At 54.4% G+C, this 23,388-nt stretch overlaps 1 protein-coding gene and 1 long non-coding RNA gene across 4 annotated transcripts; both read right to left on the bottom strand.

Moving 5' to 3' along the window:
• Nucleotides 1-1,805: 1,805 nt before the first annotated feature.
• On the bottom strand, nt 1,806-15,742 carry ADAR (adenosine deaminase RNA specific). Of its 3 annotated transcripts, none has more exons than XM_075074836.1 (15): nt 15,519-15,742; nt 11,855-13,396; nt 10,023-10,212; nt 9,758-9,915; nt 9,214-9,355; nt 8,805-9,022; nt 8,398-8,554; nt 7,204-7,375; nt 6,525-6,618; nt 5,013-5,141; nt 4,779-4,912; nt 4,105-4,287; nt 3,511-3,623; nt 2,820-2,947; nt 1,806-2,561 (listed from the first exon to the last, which is right to left on the bottom strand). In XM_075074836.1, the coding sequence occupies exons 1-15, from the start codon at nt 15,725-15,727 to the stop codon at nt 2,321-2,323; spliced, it is 3,810 nt and encodes a 1,269-aa protein (XP_074930937.1). In that variant the 5' UTR covers nt 15,728-15,742; the 3' UTR covers nt 1,806-2,320. The 3 variants fall into 3 exon arrangements, with proteins under 3 accessions (XP_074930937.1, XP_074930938.1, XP_074930939.1); XM_075074837.1 differs by having other exon boundaries at nt 9,758-9,896; nt 10,010-10,212; nt 15,519-15,629; XM_075074838.1 differs by lacking the exon at nt 15,519-15,742 and adding an exon at nt 14,560-14,726.
• A 2,380-nt stretch (nt 15,743-18,122) lies between these two features.
• Nucleotides 18,123-22,608, bottom strand: LOC142048235 (uncharacterized). The gene is made up of 3 exons (XR_012657441.1): nt 22,523-22,608; nt 21,594-21,748; nt 18,123-21,387 (listed from the first exon to the last, which is right to left on the bottom strand). It is a non-coding gene; the product is annotated as an uncharacterized LOC142048235 (long non-coding RNA).
• Between the last annotated feature and the right edge of the window lie 780 nt (nt 22,609-23,388).

Below are 23,388 nucleotides of genomic sequence, written 5' to 3'. Positions count from 1 at the left end.
CCCAGGGCAGGAGGGAGCAGGATGGAGCCAGGGCTGGGGGGCTCTGGCTCCCTGTGATCAAGGTAAGAGGCTGGGGAGGAATGGGCTCTGGAAGAGGAAAATCCCAGTTCCTGAGGGAGGGAGTGCAGCGGCTGCCTCCCACGCTCCCGGGAGCATTGGCTGGTCACCGCATCTCCTCCCACTGATGTGGCGATTCAAGGCCATGCGGGGCCATGAGCTGGTGCCTCAGCCCTTGCAGGCAGACCCCAGCCCCTGCCAGCCCCCTGCCCTGTCCCCAGGGCTCCCAGGAGCCGGGCAGAGCCACTCTGACACAGCAGGAGCAGAGAACAGGGCTGCTCTGCTCTGACTCCCCAAGGTGAGCTATTTTTAGGTCCTAGCTGCAGGCAGGGCCAGGGCAGCGAGTGCCGGGGGCTGCTCCAGCAGTGCCACTGTCCCCTGCTAAAGTCCAGGCTCAGTGCACTGGAGCCAAGAACAGCCGCAAGACAAATTGGGTGAGGAAAATACAAATCAATCACAACTTGAGGTGGGCGCAGGTGGCAGCAGCCCTGGCTGGTCGGGCAGTGGCAGCAGCGCTGCCCACACTCACCCTCGCAGGCAGAAATTGGCCTTATCGGGGAAAATTGAAATGGATTGTTTGCTATAAATACCACTAATCCTCTGTGCTGGGGGGAGCACGGTGCAGGCAGCGGCCAGCCGCACACAGCGCCCGGGGAAGGGGGGTGCTAGAACTTAATAAAACCCAGCACCTCACCCAGCCAGAGAAATTCCGGGATGCTCCAGCACTTCCTCCTAACCATTAAGAGCTTTGCCCCTAAAGCAGCAACGTGCCAGCCCCGTGCCAGGGGCTTCTCCCGCCTCCGCAGCCCCTTGTGATGGTGCAGCCCTGGGCAAGGGCAGGACAGGGGGGTCCCACTGCACCCTGGGAGGGAGGGGAGCCACACAAGTCCCAGGAGAACAGCAGGGTGGGGGTAGCACGACGGGAGCCCCGATAGCCCCAGGCACAGCACCCTGAGCCGCTGGCAGCAAGATGGGGGCCACCGTGGCCAGAGAAGGCCCCAGCTCTGTCCTCGTGCTGTCGCATGCCCAGGGGAGAGCGGGATGCTGAGGCTGCTCTGTGTCTGGGCATCATCCGGCCAGCGTTTCACCTGCTCAGCCACAGCACGTCTGCCCTTTCCTCTGCGCAGGCAGACACGTACGAGCCTGAGGCACAGCCAGAGCCGGGGCCTCGTGCCCCAGGCTGGGCTCCCCTGCCTCAGGACTTGTCGTCTTCAGTTTGGGCTACGCTTCCATGCCGAGGGCTTTGCGGTCTCTATCCCGTCTCACCGGCAGCAACGATCCTGTCCCAGGCAAAGCCAGCACAAGGTGGGCATCGGGAAAGGGGCTGCTCTACAACATCCAATAAATTTGCTGTCGCGTAGGAACAGCGTTTTTCCTTCTCACCTTCCGCAAGCGTGCCAGGCACGTGGTTGAGCTCAGAGCCAAGCACACAACATGGCCTGCAGCCACCACCAGCCTCCAGCCCGCCAGGACTGGAGCGGAGATACGCCATCTAGAGCCAGAGCGGGGGAAGGAGCCAGGAGAACCCTGCCCCATCATTTCAGGGCACACTCCAGCCCTGCGCGGGCCCAGCTGTGCCCGATGAGCCCCTGTTTAATGGAGGAGGCTTAATTCACAACGGCCCCAGTTCTACATGAGATCATTCATCTTTTAGCAAACAATAACTCACCTCCATTCCTCTCCCAACCCCACCCAGGGCCCCTCTTTCACCCTGCAGGACAGAGACACACCTGTGGCACAGAGCCAGCTCTAGTACAGAAATTCTTTTTTATTATTAGTGCGGAATGTTATGCTGGTCCTGCCGGCTGTCTTGCAGAGCTCAGTCCTGTGTCCCAGCCATCTTCCAACAGAGACACAGAAAACCAGCCAGTCATTTTTTTTTTCTCCCCTCAGAAGAGAAAATTTGCCTCAAAACCTGCCAGAGGGCTCTGTAGTGCACAGTTCAAAGGTCTCGAGCTCACAGTCCAAGAATCCCTCTGGTTTCTTGTGCCTTCTTTTAAAAAAAAAAAGAGGAGACAAAACCATAAAAGCAAACAGGGACTGAGCCTGCCCTAGCTTAAAAAAGACAACTATTTTCATGCATGTTTTAAAAAGAGAAAGGGCAGGGTCTCAGAGTAACAAGAGAGAGAGAAGGCAGCCAGGCCTACAGGGGAAACTGCTGCACGCTCCTGATTCCGCCTCAAAAAGGTGGTGGCGAAAGAAGGACGCATACACCCGTGCACATGCCTGTGCACACTCACCCACACGCACACAGGGCACCTCATTATGCACCAGGGAAAGAGAAATTATCTTCCTCTTGGGGTTTGCGGATCCAGCTGCCGTAGCCCATCTCTTCCAGCGTGCTGAAGAAGTGCTGCTTGGCTTCTTGGTAAGCCATGGCTGCCTCCTTCGCCTCTGAGTACACCGAGAAGTTCTGCAGATCTTTGCAGTTGTTCTTGGCACATAACTGCTGGAAGAGGGCGAACATTTTCCTCTTGGACACACGAGACACCTCCAGCTTCGGTCTGAGAAGGGAGACAAAGGCAGCAACGAAGGACATGACACTCAGGAGAGCAAAGAGAGTGGGGGCACAGGATAAAAAACAGTGGGCCGGGCAGTATTTTGTTTTGCTTCAAGTGCGCTCGCTTACATCAGTTTGACATTCCCCTCTCCAGCCCCCCCCGCACGTAAGGTGCTGTAACAGCACAGAGAGTACACAACGACTTCAGAGCCGCCCCTCTTGCCCCACACAGAAAAGCAGCGTCAGGAAAGGCTCCTCTTACCCATCTACTTTCCCTTTTGTGCCATCCAAGACTTCAACTTCGCTTTCATCAGCAAGACACCAATTCACCGAGGACTCCTTCGTCTTGCCCGTCTGCCTTGCGGAGTCGTATACGCTGACTCGCCCAACCTGCGTGAGGTAAGAGGGGTTCTCAGCACCAGTCCCGCTGCGCAAGCTCTCTGCTAAGGGGCCCCTCTTGCCAGGGGACTGGGCACACGGAACCCGGCCCCACGCTCACCTGTGCCAGAGCCTAGTGCTTACTTTCCATCCCAGCTGCTTGGTGCTTTGCGTGTTAAAACCCCAGTTACCCCACACTCAAGGGGCCCCGCTGCTGCTGCTGCTCCTTTCAAGGCAGCCACGCTAGGTCTGATCTCATCTGGGGCATGTGAAGTCCAAGGAGTTTCCGCCCCCTGCAGGCAGGGGTTCAGCTCATCCAAAACTCCTGAGAGCAGCAAGCACTAGGTTCTTACTAAGCTGAAGGCTACCAGGGCGACCTTGGCCTCCTTTTTCCCCACACCAAGTCATTGCCAGTAACCCCCAGACACTGTGGGATGACAAAAGTGACAGTTTCTGGCCATCAGCCTCCTGACCCTGGCTTCTGCCAGGTGACCCTCCTGCAGAGCGAGGCCCGAACCCAAGGGCAGAGGTGGAAAGGGGGATGGAAAGACGAGGAGGCGCCCAGCCTGCAGTACCTCAGGATGGTTAACATGATACGGAGCCTGGAGCTTTCCCTGCAGCACGTTCCCATCCCTCGCCACGCGGCAGCAGATTGCACGTGTTAAGTGACCCTGACTGTACAAGTAACCTGTGAAGACAGACGTGAAGGCATTAGGAAACAGGAATGGCCCAGGTGACGGATGGGCCAAACCCCAAGAGCCACGGCGCTTCTCACAAGCGCCAGGGAGCTCGCAGCCATGTGGCTCAGCAACAGCTACGGGTACCCTAGATGTGTAAGATGAAGTTTTATAGACTGCAACATTTCTCACCGAAGACACAAACAGGCAATTTTTGTCTCACCCTCCCAGATCACATGTGCCTTCTAAAAAAACCCAAGAACCTTGGAGAAAAACCCACTCCACCCACAGCATAAAATCCACAAACTCCCTTTCCACTTCCAAGCAGCGCAAGCTCTGCCAAGAACGACGTTTCAGTCTATTACTCCTACAGCCTCCACAAACAAGCTTTTCCACCGCTTGGGGAAGGGACGTTGCTTGTCGCTGCGGCCCAGGTCTAAGGAGCGGGGCAGCACGTCCAGCCCAACCCAGAAAGGACGGCGGGTCTCATACCAAGTGTGACAGAGCTGAGATAAACCGGTTCTATGAAGTGGGACAGCAGCGCCCCTTGCAAGCCAAGTATATTCCAGCGTAAGATTTTGTCGCTGCAGGACATGGTTCGCAACCGCTCCCCGTGCTGGATCCCATCCCATGTGGGCACTATGTCACTCGACTCCACGGGAATGGTGCCTTCCCCTGCGCAAGAGAAGAAAAGCTTTCTGTAAAGAGTCAGATATTCAATAAATCAACACCCCATCAGCAACTGCACAATAAACTATTTTCTATGCGCAGGCACGGAGTGACCTCTGGAGTCAGTCTGTCTCCAGGTTCGGGGGACAGTTTAGTACCCCATGAAAAAGGGAACTCAGTACTGATGACAGACGAGTCATTTTCACACAGCTGAAGCAGAACAACAATAGTGCTTGAAAGGGAGGTCAGAGATATATAAGCTTTGCAGCAACCTTCAGCCATACTCTTCCTAGTGTGGCAGTTCAACAGGCAGCGTGGGGAAGGAGGAGGGACTCCCTGGAATGACCCCATCCCTTTTACCCGTCCCGTTTGGGTCCTGAATGCTTCAAATCCCACAACAGCACCACACAGAGAGGGGTAAGGAAACTCTGCAGCTCCAGAAAGGCTCAGAGAGAGGACTGGAGCCACCTCACCACGCAGGGAGCAAACACACTCACCGTTCTCCACCTTGGTCCGCAGCTTGCCTTGTTTGGGGTTCTCAAAGAGAGGCTGATGCTGGGCTTGCCCCACCACGCTCGCCTGATCGCTGCAGGATTTATCAAAGAGCGCCCCATCTCCACAAGGTGCTGTGCTAGAAAACAAACACTCCCCAGGTTAGCACTGACTCTCCAGGGCCAGGGGTGCGATAGCGCTGCTGACACCGGTCACTCCCTGCACAATTCCGCACAAACCTGACGTAGAGGTGAAAGGTAACACTGCTCTTTATTTTGAATCTCTTCCCTCCTGCTGGCTCAAAAATGCTCTCTTCTGCGGAGGAAGGATTAGATGGGTCATACTTCATCAACTCACTATAGAGAAACCTGAAAATAACAAAATCATGTCAAAAGACTGCTTTGCTCCTCCGACAAGGAGCACTTCAATCAAACCACTGCCCAGGACAGGCAGGGTCCCAAGCTCTGCCTCTGTCGCACCAAGACCTGCTACATGGGAGAGCGAGAACCCGCAGCCACGGCTGAGAATACTCGGAAGCCAACAAATAGCATTCGATGCTACAGAAAAGGCACGAAACACAGCAGATTTCCTACCGTGCAGAGGACACGCAATAGAAAATAAGCATTCTGTCAGGTGAGCAGACAGAATCACTGGCAGGAGAGAGGAAGGAGCCTGGCTGGCAGCTGCTTGCGTGCACCTGATCCAAGTGTGAAGAAGACTTCAAGGTTGTTAACCTAGCACCTTTAGTCAGCACCGAGTGTGCATTAAGAGTAAACAGCCCCATGGGCAGCTGAACGCAAGTGATATTATTAGCACAACCCCACGATCTGTTTACAATGACTGGGTCTTTTATGGCTGCTTCTATCCAGGGCCAGGAAAAAACCTTGAGGTCTCCAACATAGCGTCAAGGACTAAAACACTGCAGCTTCACACACTCCTCAAGCAGAGCCCGTGCAGGGACTTATTTTGGAAGGAGATGTGGAGCTCACTGTTCTCATCTCTGACAGGCTCTGCGGTGCCAGAGCAGCCCAGCAGCCGTGACTGTCAAGATCAGCAGCTCAGACAGACAGAGCAAGAGTGCAGCTTGCTGAGGACCTGCCCTCAACACCTACCGGCGCTGAGGAACGCAGAGTATAGTGGCAGCGGGCAAGGGCTGCAAGAAAGCCGCTGGCTCTGCTATTCATAACTGGAAGGGCAGCCATTAACAAGGCCAACTTCACCTGACTTTAGTTTAAAAAAAAGTGCCACACTGAATGTTTACAAAGGGAAGAGAACAATTGTGCAGTTTAGCTGGGAAAACCCTTTCCAACCGAGGAGAAAGGATTTCTAACTTATCAACGCAAACACATTCGATACGTTTTCCTGAAGCCTTCTACACCCAGATGCAGAAAGGCCACAGGGGGACCTGGCCTGCAGGTTCCCCAGCACCTTGGCTCAGAGCTGTGCTCAGACTGAAACAGCACGTCACGTGCCGGCCAAGCAGCCTCGGCGGGATGCTTTATTTTAAGCACGTCAGATTCAGCCCTTGGGCTCTTGGCAAGTCTCCAGTTCGGTACTAATTTGGGCACCATTCAGGCATGGCCCTTTCTTATTGGAAATAACTTCCCTCTATTTAACAACACATGGGTAAGCAGTAGTGTTAGAGGATCACAGCCTCTCTCAGGGCGACAGAGCTGTCACAGCTACAACCCTCTAGAATGGATCAGCACCTCTTGGCAGGCCCCTCTCCTTCAGGTTTCCCCTTGTCTCACCTCACAAAGCCTCTTCGAGAAATTATTTCTGCATGACAGTCATTCACTGTCTCCCCCTTCAAGCTCAGCTCTTCTCCTTTCACACAACGATTACCTGAAATAAATAAAAAGGTGAGTGTCAAAGCCAACATGCAGCTTCACAGAAAGAGGGAGGGTTTCATCTTGCTTCAAATTGTATTTCTTTCGGCTCCTGAGCAGCAGCACGCTGGCTACTAAATCATTATCCTGATGCAGTTAGGAAAATAAAGGGACAAAGAGCACACACTATAAGGACAGCAGAGACTTAAACTGCCACAAGTTTAGGGACAGCGTCCCTTCCCGAGCGCTCTTCAGCCCACCACCCTGGGTGGAAGCATGGCAGCCAACTAGCAAGGGAGCCAAGGTACGTGCAGCTGAGAGAAGCTGGGGGATCTTGTGCTGTACGACGCGAGGAATCCATGCTCTGGTGCACACACTAGCGCGTAGCAATGCAAGCAAAGATTAAGAGCAACATAGCTGGAGGCACATTTGCTTTGTTCTCTCTCTATAACCAGATCACTTGTGACACCACGCGAGCCCTGGGAACGTTTCTTGCCCTCTCTGAAGAAGCCTACAGCAAGAGCCATTCCCGAGTCGTAGCTGACAGGGAATCTAGCGGGGAAGTGACAGTTCAGCTTACGCTGGAAGAAGCTGTTCATACCCGTTCCGATGCTGACCACCACTCCCAAGCCCTTGTTTCCCTTCCGCATGATGATGGCAGCCAGGATCTTCCGCCCCAGCAGACTGTGCTGGATGCGAGCAGTGAGGGTGTTGAAGCGCTGGTGGCTCAGCATAGCCATCTGATCGTGTAGGGTACTGCCGCTCACAGGGAGCTGGAACAGGGACACAAGACCAGGATTGCTAAGAGATCACGAGCAGGTCACACAACAAAACGGCTCGAGCAGCAGCTAACCTGAAGCACAGCTACCGAAGCAGAAGGCACACAGAAAACATGAGCTACAGGCTGCACAATTTTGGGTTGAGTGCGTGGACAGTATCGTGTCAAGGGGTGGGTGAAGTTCTTTTAGGGATTTCTGGGAAATTCCTGTCCAACGTTTTGAGTTCTGCTTTGAGCGCATCATTAAGAGACAGCAGCAAGCTGTCTGCCTGGCAGCAAGCGAAATGGGCTGAGGAATGGCCTCCCGAGACTGCCAGGGGAAACCCTCATCGCAAAGGAAGAAAACCCATCTTGCCTGTTCCCAGAGACTCAGCCAAGGGAATCTGTCACTGACTTTGGAGGAATTCCTTCTCTGGGTGCCTGTGAGGAGACTGCAGTCACTCCCATTGCAGACAGGCACTTGCCTCCTCTAGCACGACTGACTGACAAATCCTCCCTGATGGCTTTTCTATTTAGAGCCACAGCTGCTGTGCTCAGCTGTGCAGCCTGGAACGGGGTTTTTAAGAGATCACAAAACTCTTAAGTGTGATTTAAAGCAGCACAGGTTTGGGACAGCCATGCTAACACAACCAGAGCTTTGCTCTTATCTGATGCATGAGATTTTTTTTGGGGTGACGCACATTTTTTTCATGCGGCATGAAGGAATTTGGAAGGAGAAAGAAAAAAGCCATAGAAATAAAAATGAGCGTGTTCCTGCTCCACCACAGGACCGCATTTCAGTAACTCGTGGAAGAATCCAATGACAATTTAGCCCTAAAGCAGATGCCAGCAGGAGGGAAGAGTATGAATGTACCCTGAGGAAACACCTAACCCGCTTCAGGAAAACACCAGTTTATTTATACCTTCAGAGAACAAAGATCTCACAGTTGATCTTGAAGGTATTTTTGTGCTGGACTGAACGGCACAGGACAGGCAGGGCTACAAAAGCTGTCCCAGTTTTGGAGGAAGAAGATTTACCTCAGTGATGTTCATCCCTTCCATGCACTCAGTCTTCTCTGTCTCCCCAATCAGGACTCTGAGCGCAGCATCAGCTGCCTCCTGCTTGCCCTGCTTTTTATTGTGCGCAGTTACAGCTGGGAACCAACGGCCTCCAACCTTTGCCTGATAGACAAACCTATAAAGACAGCAACGCACCTCTGAGAAACCGAGAAACCTATGGATTTGAGTCTGGTTTTTAAATTCCCTCAGTGGAGAGAAGAGGGGAGCGGAGGTAGCTTATTGTCATCCAGACATAAGGTTTGGAAGAGGCAGCAGCTCTGCCTGTTGCCATCTCAAATGGCATCAGGCACTTTGTGTTCTCTGCCCTTTCTCCAGGACAAGAGCAACAGGACAAGATTTCCTCCTGGACAGAGGCAGCTACTTACTTGGGGTCATGGGGAGGTCCTGACTGGTCAATGAGTTTGAACTCTGCAGCAAACCCATTGGAGCGGGCGTATTCCAGCAGGCCACTGACAGGATTGACGTTAAGGTATTTGATGAGCTCCCCGACACCCTTCGCTTTCACCACCTTGGATTCATCTGGAGTGGCGATCCATGGTCCACAGCTGTGCATGGACTGGTCACCATGGGGCTTCATGACAGGCTAGAGCAGAGTTAGGCAGGAAAAGGCTGTTAAATACTGAGTAGCTGGTATTACCACAGGCCAAGAGCCCTCAGCAAACCTCTGCTAGAGCCAGCACGTGACCTTGTGAGGTGAAATCCAGTGGAATATGAAATAAAGCGGGGGGGAACCCAACCCAAAACACTTGGGTCTTATAAAGAAGCTCTTTGTACCTGTTCAGGCAAGACATGGGGTACAGACTCTCCAGAAAGAATCTTCACAGCAACTTCTGCTGCCATTTGCTTTGCTCCCTTCTTGCTGTTTCCTACCACAGCAGGGAAAATTTGGTCACCCATTTTCACACAGTAGCTGAACCTGACAGGACATTATAGCATATGAGAAGTGTTAAGCATAGGCATCTCCATCTGTTTATTATCCCCTTCTCCCAGTTCAAGTTAAATCCTTCAGCGTTATCTCCAATTTAAATCCACCACGATGGCCCTAAATACTCCCAGGAGAGCACTATCAGGTAGGGTACAGGACTAGAACCTGTTCCTGGTCTGGTGGAAGAAACAGCACCCTTTCTCTGAGAAAGGGCGTTGGTTTTGGTCTCTTTCTGGAGGCAGATGTCTTGGAGGAGCCATGCCCAGACTCCTTGGACAAGAGGAGCACTCAGCTAGGTCAGTGACGACTCCAGGAATATGGGCTGCATGCTGAAGAGGAAAGGTATTAAAGAGTTTCTATCCTCCCCCAAAAGCTGACAACAATATGCCGTACCTGGGATCATGAGGCGGGCCTTCCTGAGAGAGCAGCTGGAATTCAATCGTGTTCCCTGATTTTTGTCCATACTCCATTAACACACTGATAGGGTGCTTCCCAGGAAGCAGGCTGAGATGAGCTGGGGCAGATGATGGCTCTGGCTCTGGATGCAAAGGCTACAGCAAGAAGATGGAAGAAACCAGTTTCAGGCTAAACACTGTTCGACCAGCCTCACAATTCAAAAAAATAAAACCAACCCAAAACCAAAACCACCAAGACCCACCAATTCCACTTCAGAATTGTCAGAGGGAAACAGCTCCTCTTCACATTTAATTCCTCCATGTCTTCCATTCTCTGCTTCGCTCATCAGGACCTTCATAGCATTAGCTGCTGCCTCCTGTTTAGCGAGTTTTTTGCTCCCTGCTTCTGCTGGTGGGAATCGGCGCCCATTAATCACTGCCTGGAACCTAAATCTTTGAAAGACAAAACCAAAGAGGTGAATCGAGAGGCAAAAGTGTGGTCTTCTCAGAGGAAGCAGGTAAGGCTGCTCTTGGAATTCAAGTGAGAAGGAACAGATAGCTCATGGCTGGGAGAGCAAACCCTGGCTGCCACACACAGAAGACAAAAATACCAAGGGTACTCGATAGCTCTGTGTCTGGGCCTCGTGTCATCGCGTTTCCAGAGCTGTTCACAACAGAGGAGCAACTCCAGATTTTGCTCTGAAGGAACGGGATGAATTGCCTTGTTCCACAAGCACCAGAAACGTGTAATGGCTGTATGCAAGAGCAGCTCAGTTATGCCTCCTGCATAGGGATGAAGAAAGCTTAAAAGCAGCCTGTGCTGCTCCATCTGCACCTGGTCACTTGGGGTCACTCAGCCGGCCGGCATTTTCCCTGGCTATCCAGTGCATTCACACCGTCTCAGAGAGGTGCTGCCTAACATAAACCTCTTGCCTCTGATGCGTCTGTCTCTCTCTTCCCTGGGAACTTTAACAAACACAGCTTCTCTTCTGTCTTCCAGCCCTATACAGAGGAAACCTGCTCCCGACAAGAACAGGTCAAACCGGATCTGGACAGGGGTTCTGGGGCTGAATGCATTCAGATCCCCCTTACAAAAAAAAAAAAAGCCTGGAACTCCGTCTTTAGAAATTAGGCCAATTTTCCTGTCTAGCAGATCTATTGACATACTCCATTGTGGCATATATGGTGCTTTTCACCGCCTTGCTGGTGCTCAGGAACAGCCACGATTTAGCGAGGGGAAGCAGGACTCCACAAACCCTAGCGTCATACCACATGCTCTGCTCACAGAGGCCACTCTGACCTGCTGCACCACAGAAGTGTCCGGAGTAGGTTCACCTCATTAGGCCCACAACATCTGCACCCAAGCACTTTGTTCTGGGCTCCCTTTGTACTACTTCCAGGGCGAGAGCGTCTTGAGAGGTATCTTAGAAATACCAGTTTCTCCCTATATCATGCAACTGAAAGCCAAGTGACTAAATCAGACAGGACCTAGCTGAAGAGATGAATCTGACCTTTGCTGCTCAGAATAAGGTGCAGGGTTGCAAAAACTGGGCTACCTGAGGTTCAATTTTAGCCTTTTTTTAGTCTCCTTGATTTCTTGCAGCAGCTTGAAAAACAAACAAAAACAAACTAGCCTAATCCTTCTGAAAATGAACTAAGCATTAATGAGCAGGCCCTTCAGGACAAAGTTGAGCAAATCATAGAATGCCCTGAGCTGGAAGGGACCCGCAAGGACCATCGAGCCCAGCTCCTGTCCCTGCACAGGACACCCCAAATTCACACCGTGGCTCTGAGGGCCTTGGCCAAGCACTTCTGGAACATCGCCAGGCTGGTGCCGCGATGCCTCCCTGGGGAGCCTGTTCCAGGGCTCCACCACCCTCTGGGGGAAGAGCCTTTCCCTAATGCCCAGCCTAACCCTCCCCTGGCACATCTCCCTGCCGTTCCCTTGGGGCCTGGCGTTGGTCACCAGAGAGAAGAGATCAGTGCCCACCCCACCTCCTCCCCTTGGAAGGGATCTGTAGACCAGGGGAAGTCAGTTGAAGTCAGATCATTTTAAACAAAAAGTCAGCTCAGAAAAGGTAGGAAGTTTTCTTACCGTGGCTCATGAGAGGGTCCACTCTGCTCCAGCATGGCAAACTCACAGTGCTGGTATGTATACTGGGAATACTCAGTAAGGCCGCTCACTGGGTTCTTCTCCTGACAAGCCATCAGTTTCTCTACGGGCGTACATGGTACAGCAGTTTCAAACTGGGCAGCGTAACTGGGGGAAGACTGGGAATTCATGATGGATTCCGACTCATCAGGCTGCTTGTTGATAGCATTCAGATTATCTGGGATATCATCCATGGCCCACTTGCCATTTTCAGAGTTATCATAATTACTCAAACTGGAGAATTCGAGTTTAATGTCCTCAGGCAGGGCTGCTTCCGTGTCGCTGGCATCGCTCTGATCAGTTTGCCCCAAAGGCTGCTGTCCGTTTTCTATACTTTCTTCTTCCGACGTTGTCACTGCTGGTGAAGCTACGGTCATCTCTTGGGGACACAGAAGAAGAGAGGAAGGTGGAAAACCTGACGCATGTGTGGTATTTGCCGTCTGTGTGACCGCACTGGCCTTCAGCCTCATCTGCATCCGCTCGCGTTTCCTGTCTGTCAGGGACCACCGTGGGGGGTTTGTGTTCTGCTTGCGGACATCTCCCAGCTTTTCCAGAGCACTAAGAAAGGCATTAACGTCCTTGGCCCTTGAAAACCCAATGTTTTTGGCAAGGTTCAGCGCTGTTGTTTCTGCCACACTGAACAAATAGTTGCAGATTTTGTCCTTCGTCTCAGCCATCACGGGATTGGCGACTCTTGAGCCAACTGTGCTCCTTGCTCCTCCTCTGCTCTCACAAGCTGGATCTGTGCGACCACTGCCGCGGCCAGCGGGGCTTCTTTCTCTCCCTGTGCTTGGGCTGGCAATCCTCCACTGCGGCGGCGTCTCTCCGCCTTTCTGCAACTTGCCTTCTCGAAGGAGTTTATACAAAACACGGTTGACCTCTTTCTTGTGAGTTTTAAGTTTACGTGCAAGATCATGAACCGTACAAGTCTCCCCCTCGCCAAGTTGCCTGAAAATCGTCAGAATTTCTTGTTCACAGTCTTGTCCAGCAAGAGACAGTCTCTGGAAATTCAGCCTGATGGTGTCAGAATCTCCCTCTGAGTCCTCCTGACGATGGTATTGAGGAAGACAATAACGTGGTGAAGTTTCTACCCACGGACACTTGCCGGAGAACCTATGCCACCCCGCTCTGCTGTGGCTGGGTTGCCAACTCTCTCCAGGAGCCGGCACCGCAGCTCGCACCCCTTTGATGCGTGATTCGTCAAGTGATCCCTGTCCTCGAAGCAAACAGACTTCAGTGTCCTGCTCTGTTATGAACTGCTGTTGTAAAAAGGATTCCTGATTAGTTTCTTGTGGGTTATGAGGGCGGTTAAAAAAACCTTGATTAGTGCTGGGGCAGTTGCGTCTTGACCGGGTAAGATACAAGCCTCTGCCTCGACGAGCGCCTCTGTTCATAGCGCACTGCTGGGACACACGTGTGAATCGGGCCGCTTGCGTACCCGGAGAAGGGGAGCTGCGATTCACTCTGCACTCTCCCGTCCTGAGCCTGCTAGGAGGGAAAACACAGGAATTCAGAACCAATTTACACAACTATAGGATTCCAGAAACGCAGTTTAAACTGTTTCTCTGTTACCGAGGCATTTCAAGCATCCTCGCTTAAACTTTCCTGTTTTCTACCCGAGTCTAAATTATTCATGTGAACACAAATAACAAACTCTCTGTCGACCCAGCACAGAAGCCAGCAGTCAGAAATAGCGGGCAAGTAAACCATGAGAAACAGCTTTAATAAGAGCAACCCTGTTCCCACTCGACTTAATTTCCAGCTAGCTGCAGAGGGGCAGTTTGTCTTTTCGTGACGCCTTCTGTCAAAGGCTCACCCTGTGCTTCTGAAACACAAGTATCACTCCTCTGTCCTGAAGGAACGCAGGACCTCAGGCCTGCTTTACAATTGGAGAAACGGGAGCACAACGAGGTGAAACAGCTCACGCAGCTCTGTCCTGTGTGACAGCAAGAGGCTTGGCACAGCTTTTAGACTCATGGATAAAAAAAGTCTGAAACACCAGGTGTCCTTTGCTTCCTGGAGATTATGTGACCTGTAAAGCATCACGCCACAGGGGAAGTAAAGCGATAACATGCAGAGAAATTGGATAGGTGTGCAGCTGGCAACGGTGTGAAAAGTTTTTTAGGACTGTAGCCCAAATTTCACTCATATCACAGACATTTGTGCCACCCCTCTTTGGTACAGGACACAAGTCTAAGCTTCTAATATCCTGCGCTTTTTTAAAAAGCATATATTCTAGCTCTTTGGCAACAGCTGTTTGTGTAACCGAGTGGATAAAAACATGCAACTGATACCTGCTGCTAGGTACCTCCCACCCTACCTTCCTCCTGGTGACCTCTTTAAGTCACCTATCTTCATAAAGATAGTTTTTCTGGTGCAAGTCTTATCTCCATACAGCTCCCTATCTTCATCAAACACACCTGAAGGACAACTTAAATTTCGTTTTCATTAAACAAGTTCATTAACAGCCTCCAAGTGCACCCAGTGGCCACCATCGTGCAGCAAGGCAGGTTCCCCGCTTCCCAGCTCCACCGGGGGGCCCCACTGCCCTCCTACTCAGTGAACTCGTTTTAAAAGTGACCTCGAGCCAAAGGCAGGGCGGAAATCCCAGCAGGCAAGAAGAGGGCTTTGTAAAAATACACTCTTACCTCAGTCTCATCCATACACCAAATTCCCTTATTTTGTGAAAAAATAAATGGAAAGAAACCCCGACACGCAGATCATCTCCCGGGGAGGGGAGGCGGCGCCAGGCAGGCTGCAGGCCACCGGCCACCGCAGCAAGATGGCTGCGATCCCCGTTTCGGTTTCGGTTCCCATAACGGCCGCCTCCCCGCCCCGGGAGCCAGCGGGTGGGGCGCGGCTCTGCCCCAGCGAGGGGCAGGATTTCCGGCTTTGCGAGCGCTCGGAGCCCCGAGCGGCGGCCGCAGCTTCGCCTGGGCCCGGAGAGCAAACTCCGGAGGGAAGCGCCTTCCCCCGGTGCCGGCGGCCGGCCCCGAGCTGTCGCTGGGATGGGATCCCGCTCCGCACGGCCGGGCGGGACTGCTCTCCCGGTGCGGGAGGGGCTGCGGGAACGGCCGTCCCCTCAGACAGAGATCCCAGCGAGCAAGGCAGGGTGCGTGCGGCCCGAGCACAACCGTGCGGGCCAGTGCAGCCGCCCGCGGCCCAGGAGGCGCCCGGAGCACGCAGGAGGTCCCCGAGGCCCGGAGGCTCCGCGCGGGCCGGGGCCCAGCCACCGACCCAGCCGCACCAGCAGCACCCGAAGAGAGGAACGGCCCCGTGGAGAGCGCCGTGCCGCCCGCCCCGGCCCACCGAACCCCGGCGCTGCTGGGATACAATCGCTCCGCAGCCCCGGAGCTGCTCCCGCTGGAGGCCGGATCGCAGCCCGCACCCAGCGCGTCCCCATCCCGCCCGTGTCACCGGGCCCGGCGGGAGCCGTAGGACACCGCGGGCCGGACAGACAACTCGGCTCTACTCGGCCCAGCAGGCCCGCAAGCGGCCCCGACGCCACCAAGGGCCCGGCGGGGTCCAAGCTTTAGCGCCGAGGCGAGGCCGGGAGCCAGGCCGGGCCCGTCCCTGCTCCCACGCCGCGGCCGCCGCGCCCCCTTACCCCCTCCGCTGCCGCCGCTGCCGCCGCTGCCGGCGCAGGTTGATGACGTAAACGAGCGCCCTCCCGCGCCTGCGCAGGGCACACAGAGCCACGCGGCAGCTATCTTCCCTCAGGGCAAAGTGCGCGGCCATGTTTAGCAAGGGCGGCACAGGCACGTGCCGCCCTCGCACGCCGGGCGTGGTGTGGCTCGCCGCCCTCGCTCGCTCCATTGCAGGACAAGCCGCACAACCCCCTCCGCAGTTAGGGGGCGGCATCCGCTCCCGCTATATCCCGGGGCACCGCCCGCCGCAGCGGGAGCAACTGCCGAGGCGGCGCCGTGCGTGTGCGTTACTGCGCATGCGCCGCAGCCCCGTCGCGCAGGCGCCTTGCGCGCCGCTCGCGTGTCGGCTGGGCGTCGGAACCCCCGGGGAGAGGATCGGGGTCCATCTGCCCCCGGCCCCGGCTGCCGCTCCCCGCCGCCCCTCCATCCCCAGAGGGCCTCCCCGTAGGGCTCCCCCTCCCTCCGTGGGCCCCCCGTGTTCCCCGCGGGGCTCCCCCTCCTCCACGGGCTCCCCATTTCTCCTGGGACTCCCCATTTCCCGTGGGACTCCCCTCGCCCCCATTTTAATACCTGTGTTTTAATACCGGAGCCGCCTGATTCTGCCGAGGCCCGAGTCGTTGCCCCCCTGCCTCGTCGCCCCCCAAGTCCTTCCTGGGAAGACGGAGACATTCCCCTCCCCGATCCCAAGCCAGGCACAGCGCCTGTTCCTGGCAGAGCCTCCCTTTCGTGGGCAAAACCCTCCTAATCGTGCGAGTTAGAAAACTACCGGCAGAGAACAGATTGTTCCTGTCTGCTGCTTTGCCGCGTGCGTGTAAATAGTTGTGTGTCATTTACCATCTGGCAGAGGGATCCGAGCGCCGAGGCGGTGACGGTGCTGAGCGCCAGCGGAGAGGTGGAGGCGTACCGGCACCACGAGCGGTTCGTACGGCTCAGAGGCTGCTGGCAGCTCGGGCAGCGCCTCTGTGTTGCGGTGCAACGGCGAGTGATCATCGCATCGAGGACCGTTGGACGCCAGCCCCTCTTCCGCCAGGGTGGTGGATGCAGCGGGGAGCCATAAGGGTCACTCGTGGGCTCTGGATGCGTTTTAGGGGGCCATCTGCCTGCACATGCCCATGAACAAGCAAAACACGTGAGGATGAGCTCCTCAGGGCCCTGCTAGCAGCATTGCCCATCCCAAAGAGATGGTGGCCCTTGCATGTGCCTCCAGGCAGGGACCCTGCGCCCACTGCGGCTGCTTCCCTGTGGCTTGCGAAGGCATTTCAGTGAGCCTGGAGTCACCACAGGCACACAGAAAGAGTGAGTCAGGCCCCAGAATTGCCAGGTTCCGCTGCTGCTCATGTTGAGTGATGTTTTTTTAGAGCTGAGGTTGAGGGTTTTTCAGGGTTTGGGGTATTTTTCAGATGATATCTGGATTCTGAGATTTGGGGGCTTGTGTTTCCCAGTTTGGTTTTGGTGTGGGTTGGGTTGGTTGGTTTTTTTGCTGTAATAGGGAGACTCATTTTCTAAAAACGGACCCCTTCACCAGTGAAATTGTCACATCTTCATTCCTAGGAGGATTTGGGAGCACAACCCCTCCTCTGCCTGGGAAGAGGCTCACGCAGACCCGCAAATGCCGAGGGTCAGGCACTACCAGTCCACGTACGCAGCATCTCCCACCCAACTCTGCCAAAGCACGAATGACTCCGCAGCATGCGGAGCACACAACAATCAACTCCTCAATCTGTTCTTTTTTTTTTTTTTCCCCTCTCCCCTTTTAATTGCTTGTGATCACTCTGAAGCTTTAACCCAGCCTCGGTGAAGGTGATTCATCTTGGCTGCTGTTAAGGCAGAACGGGAAGGTTACAGCACTGCTCTCCACTGAGTCGATGTGATCTACCCTGCCCATGAAATAATCTATAGCTGGTGTTATGGGGCCATATATCCTCTCGAATTGCAACACCCTAAATGCGACAAATAGCCACTTAATCGATACACGTTCATTCTCTGTTCTCTTTTTTTTATGGAAAATTGGGCAGACTCCCAACCCGTTTCCATAGGAACAGGCTGGGAGAATGGGAGAGCCGCTGGCTGCCGAAGGCCTGGCGTTAACGCAGCCGTGGTGTCGGCTCCACGCTAGCAGAAGCTCCAGTGGCCTCCCAACATCACCGCCACGTAAAGCCGAGTCAATTTGTGCTGGAGGTGAGGAGCTGCCAGCTGATAACCGGCTTACGTGTGGGTACCTGCGTTATCCCTGCAGAATTTGGCGGAGGATGGAGAGGGCTCCTTTGCTCGCCCGGCGCCAGCATCCCGGGATGCTGGGGCTCATCCTGCCCCCCACCCCGCTCCCCTGGGGGCTCCCCCAAACCGACCTCTTCCCCAGGGCTGAGCAAAAGCTTCCCCGCGCGATGGCAGCATTTGCTAAATCTCCAGCGCCAGCTGGAGATGCCTCAGGTGTCTGCTTTGTTTTGCTTCCCTCTTATGAAATGAAATGAGAGGAAATAAATTGTAGCACAGCTCCCCCACCCGACTTTCTGTTCAAATGCCAGCTCTCAGTAAGGCTATTGTTCCGCAGAGTTTCATTTTAAACTGCTTTATTAGACATTCTAAAATATCACTTCCTCGCTCTCGAAGGCAGCCTGTTCCTACAAGAGAGATAAAAGCTCATGGCTTGATTGCAAAGGGGACATTTTGTTACTCTCCTAAATCAGCTGACTGCATTTTCTAATGGAAGGCAGCCCTGCGAGCAGTGGTGCGTTATTAGCCTTGCCGGTGCCTGCTCCCCTCTACCCCAGGGGCAATCTCTGCTTTCACACTGCCGAGGCAAGAGGTTCAATTAGGTTTTGGCCTTCTTGCAGAAGTGTCCATCAAGCGCTCCAGGCTTCTCGTATGTGGAGTGAGGAACTGGGCCCAGTCGGTTCCCACATCCTCCCAAACGTTGCTCTTTCTCTTGTCTGGCTGCAGATGCACAGCTGGGAACCAGCATGGCAAATCTCCATAACTCCAGTACCTTCGCTTCCCCTTGGAGGGGGAAAAACCCCTTTTATCTTCTTCCAGTAGATTTTTATTGTAGCTATAAGCATAGTGCAGGTAATGCACCGGAGATTCTGCCCCATCCTGAGCCTGGGGCTTCGGTCGGGACACCACAGAAAGGCGCTGGTTTCCAGAAAGTGATTTTTTTTCACCTGCTTTGCCCTCTCCTGCTCCTGAGGGGCTGGTTCCTGGATGGGGAAGCAGCAGAGCTCTCCAGGGCATTGTACAAGCTTTTTCTCTCAAGGCTCCTCACTGCTTAGCAAAGAAGTGAACCTGAGCTTTGATGCAGCCCCAGCAGCTGCCATGTCTGTGCTCCCGAGACATCAGCAGCGATTACTCATCGTGAGAGCTCCTAGTGCCGAGCAGAGGAGAAGGGAGGACTCTGCCACATCTCCTGGCACCTCTGTCCATGCAATGCTTATCCCCCTCGGGCGTCAGCATGCTCCAGGGATGCGACGGGCTGCTCCCACAGCCTTCATCTTTGGCTCTGAGCCGCCGTGGAGCCGGCAGGGAAAGGCAGGTGGGGCTGACACAGCTGCAGCAGGTGAAGGAGCCGGCGCGGTGACTCCCACGGCAGCTGCAGCAGTGGGAAGCAGCAGAGTTTTATTCCGGCTGTTACAAAAAGTACCCTTGAAAATAGGCAGGAGAAGGCAGACTGCGGCGCAGCCACCCGCGTGGCAGGGGATGCCACGTGAGCACAGCCTTCACCTTTAGCTCTTGGATGTTAATGGGCTCATCCATCGTGTTTTTATAGCCATCACAGTGTCTGCTTGGCAAGACCTACCCTGCAGTGGTCGCCTCCAGCCTTGTGCCATGATGGCCGGGGCTCCTCCGGCTTGGAGGGGGGCTGTGGGAAGACCGGTGGCTCCCACTGCAACAAAGCGTGCTTCGGGTGCCGGCATTTCTCCTTGATGTGGCTCCAACTCGTCAGCCTCTCCTTTACCGAGCTGTAATCTCTTTGTTAATGGCCCAAGCACCACTGCAGGGTGTCAGATGGGGACCCCGGACAGACCTCGAGCTGCCCAGCACCTCTCAGAGCTTGTTCTTGGAGGGGGACCAGCAAGGAGAAGGGGGTTACTGTCACTGCTCTGAGTTAGTGCACCTGATGCAGCAGTTCCCAGAGAGTGAATCAGTTAAACTGATGAATCCTCTCTAATGCCAGAATTCAAGGAGCTTCCTAATACGCGTCAGGCGACACGACATTAATACTCTCTTCTGTGACCTTTATATCACCATCCAAGCCCAGGTTCCCCTTTTTGCCCTTTGCTATTCCTTCATCTTTAATATTAAAGATGATTTATCTGCAAGAGGGCTTTATCGTGCACTCAGACAAATCAAAGAGATTTCACAATCCCTCCCCAGGGCAGAGCCGTGGGTGGGAAAAGCATCAGCCCGCGTGGGTAAAAGGAATCCCATGCAGCCCCAGGCAGAGCTCTCCACGGCTGCTCCCCTGCTGCTCGCCGCCACGCCAGCGTCCGATTTTCACCTGCGTGGCTTGCGGTACTTGCCACCGGGCTCCCTGCTGACCCCACCATTTTCTTCAAGGTCAGCGCTCGGCAAGCCCCGGGGGTGCCCGGGGCGCGCAGCCGCCTCCCTCCGCTCCTCTTGATTTATGTGCTATTGAGCACAGAGAGAGTCTAATGGACCGCCTCGCAGGGGAAAGCCTGGCGCAGCCGGGTCTCCAAAGGGCTTCCTCCTGTGTTGGACTCCTTTGTGCCTCCCATTACACCTCCTTTGCCGCTTTTTCTTTATTCACTGTGGTTTTTTTTTTTCCTCCATGCAGCACAAACCAACTGCCAGCGACACACACTGATGGAGAGGCGGGAGGGCGGCTGGAGGGAGTGATGGATGGCACAGGAGATGCTCGTTGCAGATCTCAGGGACACGTCCAGCACTTTAATTGGTCAGCATGCACAGATTTCCTTACAAACAGCATTTTTTAATCTAAAAGAAAGCAAGAAACTGGAACGTGTCTCGCTTCTTTCATGACTTCCCTGGAGGCAGCAGCAGCACATTAAGGAAAAAGAGGAGGAGGAAAAAATAGTCAGAAGCACCAGGTGGCTGAATATCTTGCAGCCTAATTGATTCCTCTTTAATTAGTACAAAACCTGTTGCTCCCAACCAACGTTCAGTGCCAGCTTTGGAGCAAGCAGCGTCCTCCCCGGCCCCGCGCCAGCACAGCTTGGCGTGGTGGAGGGAGGAGAGGAGCCACAGGGAATGGTGCGGGGTTGATGGTGCTTCTTCCATACCTGAGAACCTCAGCTCCTACAGCTTCCTCCGGGCAGCGAGAGCAGGAAGGAGGAGAGCTGGCCGTGTAGCGCCGGTCGAACACCGAGCCACAGCGAGGGGCGTGCTTGGGAGCATCCCGAGTAACTGAGCCGTCACAGGGGTTTCCGTGCCTGTGCCTGGCCTCACCTGGGAAACGCTCACTGGTCCTCACCCAAATCTGGTTATTTTTCAAATGGAAGAGATCTTAACTTCCTTTTCAGTGAAGTTACTTCTCTGCCTTTTGCCTCCTGACTTTTGAAAGGACATCCAAGCCCTTGCATGGATTTGAAACCGGGCTCTGTGTTGGCAAAGGCTGCGCTGGGTTAGGTGGCAACTTTGCCAAGCGCATCAAAACTCACCCCCCTGCAGCACCCAGCCACATCTCTAGCACTTCTGGAAATGCCACCTTATGGCTTTAATTCTTTGGTCCTTCTGACCTGTGCAACACCTTCCCGTGGCACAGGGTGGCTGTGGGGGCTCCTCTGTCACCCAGCGGCTTCTCCCCAGCAGACCCAGGAGTCACGCCTCGCTCCTGGCCCTGGGTCCCCAGTTCTGTTGAAATACAGGGACGGTCGAGATGATAACTAGTCTGCACATTTTGCAGCAAAGCCCCCACCACCAGCCGGCTCGCGACAGTTGCCGTTGCTCCAGCACAGCAGCTGCTCCCCAGCAGAAAACCGAGAAATACCCATTTAGGTAGAAAAGTGTAATTTATCATTGCATTTTACAGCTGATCCCTGCTGAGAAACCCTTCTTACCGTGCGAGCGCCAGGCCAGCAGGCTTTAAGAAGCAGAGATGGCTTCTTCCATCCTGAAAACCATGCAAAGGGATACAAAAGCCATTAGCACAGGCCTGGCATCTTTTTCATGCAGATGCATCCTCCGTGGGTGCTCACGGGAATTGCAGGTTCATCTGGGAGACAAGAGGAAGTTGATGTGCAAATGCTGTGGCCTGAGCAGGAAGCTCAGGAACTGAAATACACCCTGCCAGCCCTCTCCCGCAGCTCCGGCCCTGCGTGGCACCGTGCAAAGGCGGCACTGTCACAGGCTGCAGTGACTAACGAATCCCAGCGGTACAGCCCCGGAGCAGGAGCCAGAGCATCCCTCTCTGGGCTCTCGAGGGCTCAGGGGCAGTTTTTGTAGTGCCGAACTGTTTGGCTGCTGTTGTACAGACCTCTCTGAAGGTGCGATCTGGCCTGCACACTCACACCGCCGCGTGGGTAATTAACAGTAACAAATGACCCTGTTGGTGCCTGGAATCCCAAGGCTGGAGTGATGCATTAGCAACCGAGCAGCCTTGATTTCGCCTTGGAAAAAGAGCCCATCCAAGATGTAAATAGCTGCAGGACAGGGCCCCAGCTCATTTTATTTCTGCAGCGAGTGCAGGAGGGTGTTTACATGAGGTTTTTCTGCCTGGGCCCAGCTGGAAGCCATGGCTCCCCCTTGCTCACCACCCACCCCATCCCCTCGGGAGCAAGAGCTGCTCCGCAGGGAGAGAGGCTCACAGCTTATGAGCCAGGGAAATGCCACTGTGCAGAAGCCGTAGCTCAGTGTTGGAGCTGTTTTCTTGCCTGTGTGCATACGCAGAGCCTGATCCAAAGACCTTGGTCCCTGCCTGCCCTCCTTCATCCCCGGGAGCTGCCTCCCATGTCCCTCTTGCTCCCAGTGGGCAGGTGCCAATACAAACCCGTGCCTGTGGAGCCATTTGCTTGTGGTTTTCCTCTCCCTTTTGGAAGGTCAGCAGTTCCCCACTGCTTATAAGAAGCTCTATCTGCAAGGAACTGTTGAGCAAAACAATAGCTTCCCCCCCACCCCGCTTTCCTCCAAAGTGCACTTCCCCTCCCGTCACCACACGCGCCGGTGCTGCCGTGGGCACGTCGCACTGGGATGGGTGAAGATGCCCAGACCCTCACACCGACAGCAGCATGCTCCCTTCCTCCCTCCCCGGGCTGGGAAAGCGAAGGGCAAACGGCTGCAGGGAGGCGGAGGTCTGCCTTGTGGACGTGATTCTCTTTTTCCTTGGAGAAGCCTTAATCCCAAGCCATTAATAAAAACAGATTTCATGCCGCACACAAAGATTAAACGAATTTTGCCTTGTCTCCGTGGGCAGTATGAGAAATACAGCTGCCTTCGTACATTAGGGCTTTGCTGCGCTAAGCCACTAATACTGGAAACAAAGCTCGAGGGTTTTAACCACCTATCAAAGAGTCCCCCAGATTGTTGGAGGTATTTTTAGGATTTACCGGTATTAGCTCAAAACAAAAAGCCCAATTTATCAATTCATCACGATTCAACCACTGCACATCACCCCCCTCCTCCTCCGCTGGCCCCGCAACACCCAGAGCTGGGTGAGCCGGGGCGGGGGGGCTGGCCATGCCTGTTGGCACCCTCCTGCCCCACGTCTGGGGATGCGCTTTGGGGCAGCCGGTCCCTCAGGCTGCTGCCTCAGCACCCGCTCGCTGACGGAGCGAGGCAAAGCTCACGGCGCGGCATTGCCAGGCTCTGAGCAAGGCTTTTGACTCGTCGCCTGGATTTAGCAGTGCTCAGTGGGAA

This window comes from Phalacrocorax aristotelis, chromosome 25, assembly GCF_949628215.1.
Source record: "Phalacrocorax aristotelis chromosome 25, bGulAri2.1, whole genome shotgun sequence".
Taxonomy (NCBI): domain Eukaryota; kingdom Metazoa; phylum Chordata; class Aves; order Suliformes; family Phalacrocoracidae; genus Phalacrocorax; species Phalacrocorax aristotelis.
Note: the sequence above shows the minus strand (reverse complement) of the source record. Positions and strands in the feature narration are given on the sequence as shown.